Source organism: Typopeltis vanoorti, chromosome 2, assembly GCF_054136105.1.
Source record: "Typopeltis vanoorti isolate ZY-2024b chromosome 2, IOZ_Tvanoo_1.0, whole genome shotgun sequence".
NCBI classification, from domain to species: domain Eukaryota; kingdom Metazoa; phylum Arthropoda; class Arachnida; order Uropygi; family Thelyphonidae; genus Typopeltis; species Typopeltis vanoorti.
Genome location: NC_143550.1, coordinates 86,780,184 through 86,793,306, shown reverse-complemented (window position 1 = coordinate 86,793,306; position 13,123 = coordinate 86,780,184). Strand labels below are relative to the sequence as shown.

Here is a 13,123-nt window from a genome sequence, read left to right as displayed (position 1 = left end):
CTCCTCCCCTCCCCCCATTCCCAAAATGCGATGATTTGTTCAGAACTTGAATGATTACATAATCTCTGTGTGATGGCAAATAAATTCTAATTTGCGTAAATTTGATAAATAAATTGAGCAATGCATTGTAATATAGAAAATTACCATGAAGCATTTAATTTCTTGGGACAGTATTAGTTCAAATATAAGGCATCAAGTAATTTGTGAGGTTCCCCCCCCCCCTTCCCACACACATTTCCGCTTTTTTTTTTTCACAAAAACAATATTTGTATGTATATAAAAGTTGCACTTATATTATTAGCATTTTGCATAATAAGTATATATATAATTTATTTTATTTATATTTGTTTGATAAATATTGCTCTTTAATTTTTGTTTCAGGAATACTTAGTATATTTTGTGCACAAGCTGGAGCAAAGAAAGGTAATGATAATTGATAATCTAAACTTTTTTCTACATTTAAATGCTTTTTGGATTCCCTTTGATCCAGTAATCACTTTTAATGGGAAGCAGTGTAAAGCAGCCAGCTCTTCAATTTTCTTTAAAAGAAAAAGTGCCAAGCTTAACCTGAAAATATTTTTTTTACTGTATGTTACTTTGAAAGAGTTTGCTTTTAAGAATGACTTAGCCAATCTCGTGCACAGTTGTTAGGCGTTTTCTTCTTGGAAACCTGGATTTTACATCCAGAAATGCAGTCAGAAAGGCCAGAGAACACATGCAACTAACAGATGCATAATCTACATAATCTGTAGAATTGTGGTTTTGTTCTGAAAGTAGTGAATGATTTACTTCATATTTGCAAAATATGAAGATGTATAAAAGCATACAGGATACATATGGAATATCGGTAACAGCAAGTAGCCAGCAGATTAAACAATTTCTTGGTATCCAGAGTTGTCAAGAATTTTCTCATCTCTTTAACATTGTGGCATATAGGAACATAAGACATTAATAAATAACATGAAACACATTTCGCTTATGTATATATTTTTATTAGTATACAATTTTCTCTTTCCAGTTTCTGTTCTTCTTGTTCAATTTGAAACTCATCCTGAAGATGCCTTTGATACTAGGGCAAAAATTTTATACTAATAAAAATATAATGTAAGTTAAATGCATTTTATGTTATTTATTAATTCTTATCTCTTTCTGCAACTTAAAAGACATTTGAATATGATGTGTCCCCAAATGGTAGACTCTTCTAGAAATTATTTGAAAAATTTGAGAACTGCATAGTACCTATAATAGTCTTATTTGAAGACAGAATGGATCAGAAACTCGGAACTAAGAAAGAGATCAGGCATAAAAGATGTGGTAACTGCAGTATATGAAAGCAAGATGAAATGGGCAGGTCACATAGCCAGACTCAGGGATAACAGATGGACAAATACTCAACTGGCAACCAAGAATAAAGAGAAAACCAGGAAGACCACCTACAAGATGGGAAGATCCACTAGTGAAATCTATGGGTATAAGATGGAAGAAAGAGAGGCTCAAGATCAAGATCATTGGAGGCATCTTTGTGACCTGCACTCATGCAGGAATCCTGAGTGAAACACAGGTCCATCAAGGTAATGAAGGTAATCTGCTTGAATTTTTGTAGGAGAGTAGAATTGAGGTTTTTGTTACATTCTTTGAGTGCTTCCATGGTGCATTCATGAAGATGTCATTACATCAGATGACATTTGCTCTTCATTTGAAAAGACACCGGATTCAAATTCCATCTAAGGCACACTTCAAGGGCTTTTCTGCTTAAATGAGTTAGCTAATTTGATACCAGGATTTTTTCATCCTGCAAAACAGGTAGACTGGCCATGGAACACATGCAATTAACAGATACAAATATACTTACAAATATACTAGACATGTATGATATCTGCTATTTAGTGATATCAGATTATCTTACATTTTACTTTTTTGATTTTTTTTTTTTTGGCAACAGCCAAATTTGAATGAATAAATAAATAAAGAAGAAAGGATAATTTTTAGTTTTATCATATATATAAACATTTAGCAATTAAAGTAAAACAATTTGGGAAGATGCAGGCAAATGTGTGAAGACACTCATGAAGCAAATGAGCATGTGAATGAACAAAAAATATGTAATCTAGTTTCTCAGGCACCAATATCAAATGGGATAGTCATTTCAGAATGTAAAGATAGTTGGGGCCTAAGGAGTTGCTACATTTTCTATATACTAATGCTAGAAGCATTAGGAATAAGAGTGAAGAGTTTTTGGTATTGGTTAGTTCAGCCTTGCCAAAAGTTATAGGCAACTAGTGTGACTTGGCTAACAGCAGGTGGCATAGTTACAGGGATAGAATGTGATGGATTTAGTATCTTCAGTGAGTGTAGATTAGGAGTCATTCGAACAGATGCAGTTCTTTTGAGTCAATCTGGTATGAGATTGAAGCCAATAGGACAAAATATAAAATTGGTTGCTGCTCTAGGCCATGTGGTAACAGGGATGATGTGGAAGATATTCATTAGCAGATTAGTACGAGTGCAAGTCAAGCAATTATTATGGGATACTTCAACTTTGGGGACATAGATTGGAAGGAGGAAAGATCACATGGGCAGGAAGGAAATGGAATTTATACATGTACTGAGAGATAATAACTTGGAGCATAATTTGATGGAAGGGACTTGGAGTATGAGAATGTTGGATCTTGTTGTTATAGGGTCAGAAGACCTGTCCATAACTAAGGTAGCTACATTGCTTCCAGTGGGAAAAAGTGATCGTGTGGTCTTGACTTGGGAGGTAGTGAAACTTGGAAATTCCTTCTTAATTGAAGGGATATATGTGGAACTATAAGGTAGGTGATTATGATACACTTAGAAGGCAACTTGAAGCAGTACCATTGCATAAAGAACAAGGGAAGGATGTTTACAGTGCTTACAGTTGTTTGCAGTGCATTGGGAATAGGTAAGGAATATCAGGAGGAAGCAGCATCACACTGTATACCCAAAGTCAGAAGAGTAAATTGGGTAGGAGCTAGATGAGTAGTATCATTAACATGAGCTGAAAAAAAATAAAATGTTTTGGAGGGTATATAAGAAAAAAGGTTACCAAATAACTCATGAACAGTACAAGGATCAGTCAAGAAAGGTGATTAGCATCGCAAGGAAGGCAAAATCAGATTATGAGAAGAAATTAGCCAAACATGCTTAAGAAAATTCCAAAAAGTTTTTTCCATTATGTGGTAAGTAGAATAAAGAATGACTATGGAAAAATAACTTTAAGTGCAGATGGTAGAGAGGTACTTCTTATAATAGGGTAAGAGCTGAGATGGATGAAGAGAATGGCTACATAATGATACTGCTGGATTTTGCAAAGGTGTTTGACAGGATAACACATAGAACTCTATTAGGCAAACTGCAACAAATAGGGGTGGATATGAAACTGGTGATATGGATCAAAGGGTGGCTGATTGATATACAAAAAGTAGTATATGGAGGAGCAGTATCCAAGAGAAGGTAGGTGACTAGTGGTGTGCTGCAGGGCTCTGTGCTTGCATGGTTGCTGTTTAATTTGTACATAAATGATATACAAAATAATTTGAAGGGAGATATTCAGTTGTATGCTAATGTTGTAAAGTTGGGTAGGGTAATAATTAATCAAGGTGATGTAGAGAGCTTGTAGGATGATTTAAATAGGCTGATAGTATGGGCGGCAAAACATAATGGATGTCAATTTAATGCGGAAAAGTGTAAAGTTATGCATTTTGGGATACAAAGATTATAAGCTATGTATTGCAATGAGGGAACTGTACTCCAAGAAATTGATGAAGCCAGGGATTTGTTATATAGCACTGAAGTTAAGAGGGCATATTTATAAGGAAGCCAGGGTAGCTCACAGGATTACTTGGTTATTGAAGAACGCACGAATAAGCAGAGATAAGGGAGTTATCATTTCCTCTTGTAAAGCCTTGATACTATCACATCTGGATTACTGTGCTTAGGTCTGGTCAGCTGGGTTTCTTGAGGATGAGAAAGTTGTGGAGAGAATCCAGAGCCTAGCGACCAGGATCATGAGTGGTCTGTAGAATGCTCCCTATGAGGATAGATTGAGGGTTTGCAGATTGCAAAAGTTGGTTGATAGGGGAAAGGGGGAGGGGAATATGATACAAACATATTAGTTACTTAAAGGATTTTATAGGATTGATTAAGGGGAAATGGTTCTACATTTGGCTAGAATGACTAGAACAAGAGGTCATCCATGGAAGTTAGGTAAGAGTGTGGTCAACAAGGGCATGAGGACTAGATTTTTCACTTGGAGCATGGTGAATGATTAGAATGCATTGCCTGAGTCAGTTGAGTGCTTTGTCTGTTAAGGGGTTTCAAAGAGAGCTATCATAAGTATTTTGTTGATAGTTTGGGCCTCCCATGATGAGTCTTGGACTCCATGGAGGTGCTTATGCAATAATAATAATAATAATTTCCTAAATTATTATTACAATAAATGCATTATTTCTTATAATCAGGAATTTCTTTGCTAATGTTACATATAAGAGAAATCTTTATTTAGTTATGACTTGTCGCAATCTATTTAATTGCAATATTTATTTGTAAAAAAGCAGAGACATCATGAGAAATTTTGGCGCCTATGGCCAGGAAAGAAAATTGCACCGTTCTAAAAAAAAAACTTTAAAAACTCAATTTTTGCGCTTATGGCCAGGGCCACATTGGCCATAGCCTCATTATGCCTGTGGTAAAAAGTGAATCACCTCTAATTTAGTTTTTTTATTTCTGTAATTTAAACTTGAGTGAAGACAATATTGAATCTTCGGATGATGTTTTCATATCATTACAGAACTGTAATCTTTTTTAGAACAAATGATGCTTTTACCTTCGTCTCATTGCACTGTTGCTTGCTGCATCAGCTAATAGTGTGCTAGCACAAAGATTGTATTACAGAAGAGGAAGTTGATTATATATATATAATAAGAGAGAGAGAGAGAGAGTGAATAATGTAATGGTTGTTGGGTTGATTAAAATGGAGATGTTCTTAAAGTTGAGGGGAAACAGTTATCCCAAAATTATTGGATGAATTTTCTTTCAACCTTTGAAATGATGATTTTCTTTCAATCTCTCTAATGATATTGAAAGGCTAAGTTGTGGTATAAATAGAAGTGATATATATACTTTCTCCCTGAGTAATGGACACTTCCTTTTGATATGTCAAGCAGCAAAACTTATTATAGTTAACTTATTCTAGTTAAACACTAAACTTGAAAGAGATAAACTTTAATCAAGGATTAAAGTTTATCTCTTTCAAGTTTAAGGAAAGAAGTTTCCACATGGAAAAAGGTAACATTAAATTATCTTTATATTTCAAGGTGCTTAAGGGTCAGAGCTGTATAACTGAGAGGAGACCTCCACATAGCCTTTAAAGGAATGCGGAGAACCGACCAGGGCTTCTGACCTAATGTCCAATCCTCACCTTCTCGTGGTTCACCCTGTTAGGTATCTACTTGGATACTGAATGAATGAGGATTCACTGGCAATTTGGGATTTAGCCGACCAAATTGTATTCCTATTGGTTAAACCAAAATAAAAAATGATGGTACAACATGACAAAATTTCATGCCGGCTGGGACATCGCCTGGTTAAACAAGGCCCCTGTTGTTTTCGCCAGGGAACCAGGGCGAACAACGAAAAGTCAGCTACTGGAACAAATCTGAAAACAGACCCCAACTCAACATCACCAGAGTTAAAGATCAGTACTATCAACATAAGAAGCCTGAATGGCAAAGAAATGGAGCTAGCTCAGAAATTAGATAAGTACCAGATCGACATAATAGGGGTGATTGAAACAAAAAAGACAAAAACTGGTGAGATCTTCCTGAGCAATAAATACAAAATGTTATATTCAGGCAATGACAATCAAGGAAAAGAAGGAGTAGCCATAGTATACAACACAAAATACGAGGCTAATCTTCTTGAATGGCAGTCAGTCTAAAGTAGAGAAATGTGGGCAAATATGAGAATGGGGAACTGGACGATGAGACTTATTTGTGCCTATGGTCCCACAGAAGGTTCTACTAAGGTAGAAGTGGAGGAATTTTTTGAGGCTTTAGAAAAAGCAACTGAGACAATGAAAAATGAAAAGTTGGTCCTTGTTGGGGATCTAGATAGCAGAGTTGGAAATGATTGTGAGATATACAAAAACATTTTGGGAAAATTTGGAGAAAAGAGCAAAGCTAATAATAATGGCAAATACCTGTTGGATTTCTGCTCAGGACATGGACTGGTTATTACTAACACCATGTCCCAATATAAAAATGTGCACAAATTCATGGAGAGAAGAGGCAGGGAGTAAGAAAAGTCTCAATGACTATGTTATTGTTGATAGTGATGTTTTCTCCATGGTGCAGGACACCAGATTGTACAGAGGATTTGAAATTGGAAGTGATCACTATTTAGTCTTGAGCAGGATAAAATTGAATTTCATATTGAAAAGAATGACATGTAAGAAAGTTTTAAAGCGAATAAAAGTTGAGCAGCTCTCAGATGTGAACTGTAGACTAAAATACACAAAGATTACTGAAGTAAAAATGAAAGAGTTTGAGAACAGGAATCAAACCGTGGAGATTCAGTGGCAAGCCTTGAAGAAAGCCCTGATTGATTCAGCTAGAGAGGCATGTGGTGAAGTTGTCTGCACGGATAGAAAAATCAGAACTCCATTGTGTACACAGGAAGTTAAAGAGGCAGTGAAGGAAAAGAAGAAAGCATATCAAAAGTTCCTGGCAAATAAGTCAGCTTGTGCTCTTAGAGAATGCAGAGACAAATGCAAGAATGCAAAACACTGTGTAAAACTAGCTAAACAAATGTCATGGGAGGACTTTGGCAAGAATATAGAAAATAAATATCAAGAAGGTGGCAAAATATTCTGGAGGTTGTTGAAGAAGCTTAAGAATGGAGGGAAGAATGCTGTAAAAAGGACTTAGAGATGATAAAGGTGACATGAAAACAGGAGAAAATGATATCCTTGAAGTATGGAGTAATTACTTTGAAAAACTGCTAAATGAAACAAGCAGTGATGACAGCACAGTGGTAAAAAACACTGACCAGGCATGCAGTGTCAGGAATACATATTCATACTTGAAGTAGTAAAAGCCATCAAAGGCTTAAAATGTGGAAAGGCAGCAGGAGTAGATGATATTCGACCAAAAATGCTGAAGTATGGTGGTAGAAGAGTCTTACATATAATATTACATATAATACTGAGTGTTCCTGGCAAGATCTATATAAGTATACTTGAGAAACGGTTGAGAAGAATTGTGGAAGAAAAGCTTGGTGAAGAACAAACTAGATTCAGGCCAAATAGAGGCTGTCAGGATCAGATATTCACTTTATGACAAATAGTCGAGAAAGCATGGAAATATAACAAAGATCTGTATTTAAGTTTTGTCGATTTGGAAAAGTCATATGACAAGGTGCCAAGAGAAAAGCTATTCAATACGCTACAGTTATATGGTGTCAATTGGACATTATATCAAGCAATACTTAGTCATTATTTGAGTTGTAAGTCGGCAGTTAGAATTGAAGGAAGTACAGGAAGATGGTTTAACATTAAATCTGCTATGAGACAAGGATGTACATTATTCACTCTGTTATTGATTATCTATATGGATCACTTATGAAGGAAACTGGTATTAAACATCAAAATTGGTGATGTTAATGTCAGCTCTTTGCTTTATGCGGATGATGTTATACTTCTAAATAAATCCGTTACAAGTCTGCAAGATTCTCTGACTAAATTGAATAACTGTTGTAATAGATATGGTATGAAGGTCAGCAATAAAAAGACAAAGACAATGAAAATAGGCAGAATCGTTGAAAATGTCAACTGTGTTGTGAATGGAGAACCTGTGGAAAAAGTAAAACATTTCAGCTACTCAGGCACGATTTTTAGTGAAGATGGTAAATTAACTGGTGATTAGTTTACTGAATTAAGAACGCATTTTTAGAGCTGCTGAAGATTCATAGAATCTTCAGCAGCTCTAAAAAACGTTTTTTAGAGCTATTGAAGATTCAAAGAATCTGTTTTTTAGAACGTTTTTAGAGCTGCTGAAGATTCAAAGAATCTTCAGCAGCTCTAAAAACGTTAATAACCTCAACAAATTTGGGTGCATGAAACTACCCCAAATTTGGGAGACTTACATTATGAGAACTTCAGCCCAACTGCCAAGACTACCAAATTAGCCCGCCAGAGGGCACCATTAGGACTTTAGGAACAATATTAGTTTCTTGCTTTCTTCCTCATTTGCTTTGTGTTAGTGCCTGCGTGCACATACCATATCTTTATGTTCCTGAAGATGGCAATGTGACGTTGGCGAAATATAGAAGTTATTCATTAAAGTTACCTTTAATTAATATACTTTATATGCGTTGTTAATTCCGTAAACTAATTACCAGTTATGTCTGACCAACGTATAAGCCTTGCTACTAGATGGTAAATTAAATATAGAAATAGACAACAGAATCAGCAAAGCTGGTATGGTGGGAAGTCAATTGAATAAATTATTATTATTATTATTATTATTACTACTACTACGGGCTACTCCAGGGAGTCCTTAGACTCATCGAGGGAGGCCCTAAACATCATGTTCACACAACTGTTCAACATTCTCACAGTATCTATCATACCTTGCCTTGAACTCGCTCACTGTCATAGCACCCACAACAGACTCTGGCAGCTTATTCCACTTATTTACCACTCTAAAAGTAAAGAACCCAGCTCTAACACTCCTGCTAACCACGCTCTTGCCCAGCTTCCATGGGTGTCCCCTAGTTCTCCCACCACCAGTCCTGATCTCAAAAATATCCTCTGAATTAATCCTATAGAATCCTTTTAGCAATTTGAATGTCTCAATCATATCTCCCCTTTTCCACCTATTAACTAGTTTCTGCAACCCACAAATCTTCAACCTGTTCTCATATGGTTCATTCCATAGACCTGCTATCATCTTAGTCACTCACCTCTGGATCCTCTCCACCTCCTCCCCATCAAGAAGGAACCGAGGTGACCAAATCTGGGCACAGTAGTCGAGATGAGGTCTTATCAGGGCTCGGTACAGAGGTACAATAACTTGCTTGTCTCTGCTCGTCAAGGTATTTTTCAACAACCAAGTGAGTTGATGAGCTGATTTAGCTACTTTCGCAATGTGCCCCCTAAACTTCATCTCCCTATCCACCAACACTCCCAAGTCCCTGGCCTCATCAATCTCTTGGAGTACAGTTCCATCAGTGTGGTATACTGCTGCTAATCTTTTCACTCCGAAATGCATAACCTTACATTTTGTCACATTAAATTGACATCCATTCTCCTTAGTCCAGAACTCCAATCTATCTAAATCATCTTGCAAGACTTTGACATCTTCTGCGTTCACTATCGCCCTACCCAACTTTGCATCATCAGCGAACAAATGAACTGTCCCACTTAGACCCTTCCCTATATCGTTAATGAACAGATTAAACAGCAGTGGTCCAAGAACAGAACCCTGTGGCACACCACTAGTCACAGGCCGTCTTTTGGACTCTACTCCTGAATAAACTACTCTTTGATATCTCTCCATCAACCACCCAGTTATCCATCTCACCAACCCTATATCCATTCCCATATGTTGTAGTTTACGGATTAGAATTCCATGTGGTATCCTGTCAAACGCCTTTGCCATGTCCAGCAGTATCACTGTAAACCCATTTCCCTTATCCAGTTCAGCCGTCACCTTGTTATAAAACTTGAGCAAGTTACTGAGGCATGATCTACCCTTCACAAAGCCATGCTGTCCTCTGTACAGTATCTCATTTTCATCAATCCATTCCTGTATTTTTCCCTTGACTACTTTCTCTAAGACCTTGTCAATGACTCCTGGTATGCTGATCGGTCGGTAATTTGCAATCATAGTCTTGGATCCTCCTTTATGCAGTGAAACTATTTTCCCCTCTTTCCACGCCTTTGGGACTAAGCCAGACCCGAGAATCAGATTAAACAACATGGTCAAGGGTACTGATAATTCCTTAGCCGCTTCACGCAAGATCCGTGCCGGTATACCATCCAATCCGACAGATGTATTCACATTAAGGTTCTGTAATAGACTATTCACCTCCACTTCATTCATCACAATTCCCGTATAAACTAATGGTTCCTTCATTTTTTCAACGTCACCACCTGGATGATATACTTTTGCAAAGTGCGCGCTCAGTAACTCCACTATATCGACTGGTTCAGTGAACCCTTTACCATCGTCATTCCTTAAAATCATTTTGCCATGTACAGTTTTTTTCTTGCTTGCAGCATATTGAAAGAACTGTTTGGGATTCTCTTTTGCTTGCATAGCTAGTTTCCTTTCACAATCGGCTTTTGCTGTTTTTACCACACTCGTTACCCTTCTGGCCTGCACTTTATACCGTTCGTGTGCCTGCAGGTCACCCCTTTCTTTAAATTCCCTCCATAGTTGTTTCTTTTTTTGCAGCTCAAGCTTAATGGTGTTATTCATCCATTTAACCCCTACTTGTTTCACTATTCGGACCTTAGGTATACAATCAGCCATAACCTCCTGTAAATGCTCTTTGACCACTTCCCATGCTCTATCGACGTCCAGCCCTTGCAGTTGTACATGCCATGGCACTGATCCAAGCAATCTCCTAAGCTTGTCATACTTGCCAGCACGGTAATTCCACATATACCGTGTCTTAATCACAAATTGCACACCTTTAGCCACTTCCCAGGTCAAGACCTTATGATCACTCTCACCAATAGGTGGCCACATGGTCATATTCATTACAGTCAAATTCTCAGATGCAATTACCAGGTCAAGCACTCTCACACCCCTAGTATTTTCAATTACATGCTGTTTCAGATAGTTGTCCCTTAATAATTGATTAAAATCCATTTCCTTCCTCACATATGTCCTCTCCTCCTTCCAATCAATGTTACCATAGTTGAAATCCCCCATAATAATTACCCTCCTTCCACTCATTTCATCAATTTCCCTATGCATACTATCTCCACCATCTATTCCATCACCTGGTCTATAGCAGCAACCAACTGTATATTTTATTCTGCCAGTGTTAATCTCACATCAAATAGCCTCAAATGAGCTCCTTTCACTATCCTGCAATACTTCAATTCTCCTTGGCTGCAGTTCATCAGCTATCATCAATAACACCCCTCCCCCAATTTTATTCTCTCTGTCCCTCCTAAACATACTATAACCTACACATTCTATCCCACTAACTATATCATCTTCCGTCAGCCATGTTTCACTAATGCCAATAACCTGTGGCCAGGAAGAGCCAATCAAGGCCAAAAATTCTTCCTTTGTTGTTCCTAATACTCCTGGCATTAGTATACATGAATTGCAGTGATCCCTTTGTCCCACCCCTATCTTGATGCGTTATTCTAAATGTCCCATTCCCATTTTTTGTCCTTAGTGCTGGCTCAGGTACATTATATACATTTTTACACTCAACTGTCTCACTGATGTCTGGATATCCACTTCCCCCCCCTCCTTGGTAGTTCTAGTTTCCCTGGTTCTGCACATCCATTTTCACTTCATTCAGCAACACTTTTTCCAGTCTCCGCACACCAAGTCCATTCAAATGCAGGCCATCCATCTTGTATAAGTCCTTTCGCCCATCAAACTCATTCCAAACGTTCACGAATTCCACACCACACCGTCCGCATAACCTGCGCATAATGTCATTTGCGATTATGGTCCTCCTTCTAAACTCCTCTCTGTCATACCGCGGTAACAGACTCACCATTCTAACTCTGTCACTCTTTTCTTTCGCTACCTTTAACAATACTTTCAAGTCCTCTCTCATAAAAAATTTATCACCTTTCAATTCATTCGTACCCGCCACAATTATTAATTCTTTCACCCTCTGTTTTTGCACTCTAATACTCTCACTTATATCCTTAAATTTCGCACCCAGTAAGTACAATTTAGTTACACTCCCATCTATTACTCCTCTTAATAACGAGTCACCATACAACACTCTTTCCTTCATTTCGGAAACTCTCCCACGCTGTTTATTTACGTTAGCCGAATCACTCTGGAAAGAGTTTTGCTGGTGCTCTAATTGCCGCTGCGCATTTTGTATCACTGCGTGCAACCTAGCGATCTCACTTCCTACAAATAATTCCTCATTTTTTTTATCATTCAAACCATTTTCTCTTTCTGTATAATTGCTCTCACTCTTTCTTAGATCACCGCTCACATTGCCATCTTGTACACCGCAATTCCCTATCAAGCCACTATTTTCACTCGCATTCTGGCTTTCTTCAACCATAACTGTCTCACAACCTAACACATACTTCGACTCCTCACTTTGCATACACTTTCTACACATTCTCCCACCACTATCACTTTCAATCCAAACTCCAGCCTCATTCGGGAATGCATACATTCCACACACATCACATTGGACAAATTCTCTCACATTATAGTTTTTGAACAATGGCGTCGTATTTTTGGATGCCATTATCTTACGTCGCATTGGCGCCATATTCAAATCTATGAAACGTATCGTTAAATACTAAATTAATTAACGGAATTTTCACCAAAATCACACAGACACAACAAGCTACCAAATTTAGACAATATTACGTTATGATTTTTAACATATATTCTAATTTCCATTCAAAATCGTGCTTAGCTTTCGGGAGCTCCCTGAAAACACAACCGTTCGCCTGGCCCTCTAGAATAGAAATAGAAATTTTAAATTTTAAATAGAAATTCTAGAATAGAATAGAAATTCATATGGAATAAGAGAGAAATTAGTTGGAACGCTGCATTAGCTGTATATAAGACAGTGTTCAAACCAGTTTTAACTTATGGATCTGAGGGCTGGGTCAGAAGTAAAACACTTGATTAAAGACTAGAGACCGCAGATATGAGAGTCCTAAGAAAGATTAGAGGCTTGAACAGATGGCATCAATGGCAATATCATATTAAAAACGAGGATATTAGGAAAGAACTTGACATTGTCAGCATACAGGAATGCGTTAGCAGAGCTAATCTCAGGTGGTATGGTCACTTAAACAGAATGGGTGAAGAAAGATTAGCAAAACAAGTGTTCTCTGCCAGGTTGGCAGCAAAACGACACAGAG

The 13,123-nt window shown here is 37.5% G+C and overlaps 1 protein-coding gene across 1 annotated transcript in view; it reads left to right on the top strand.

Moving 5' to 3' along the window:
• The window catches only part of LOC150109226 (protein arginine N-methyltransferase 6-like), a 333,254-nt gene that overhangs the window by 90,217 nt on the left and 229,914 nt on the right, over positions 1-13,123 (top strand). The window contains exon 5 of the mRNA XM_090412246.1: positions 382-423. Coding sequence (XP_090268372.1) covers positions 382-423 — 42 coding nt within the window. The remainder of the gene's footprint in view (positions 1-381; positions 424-13,123) is intronic.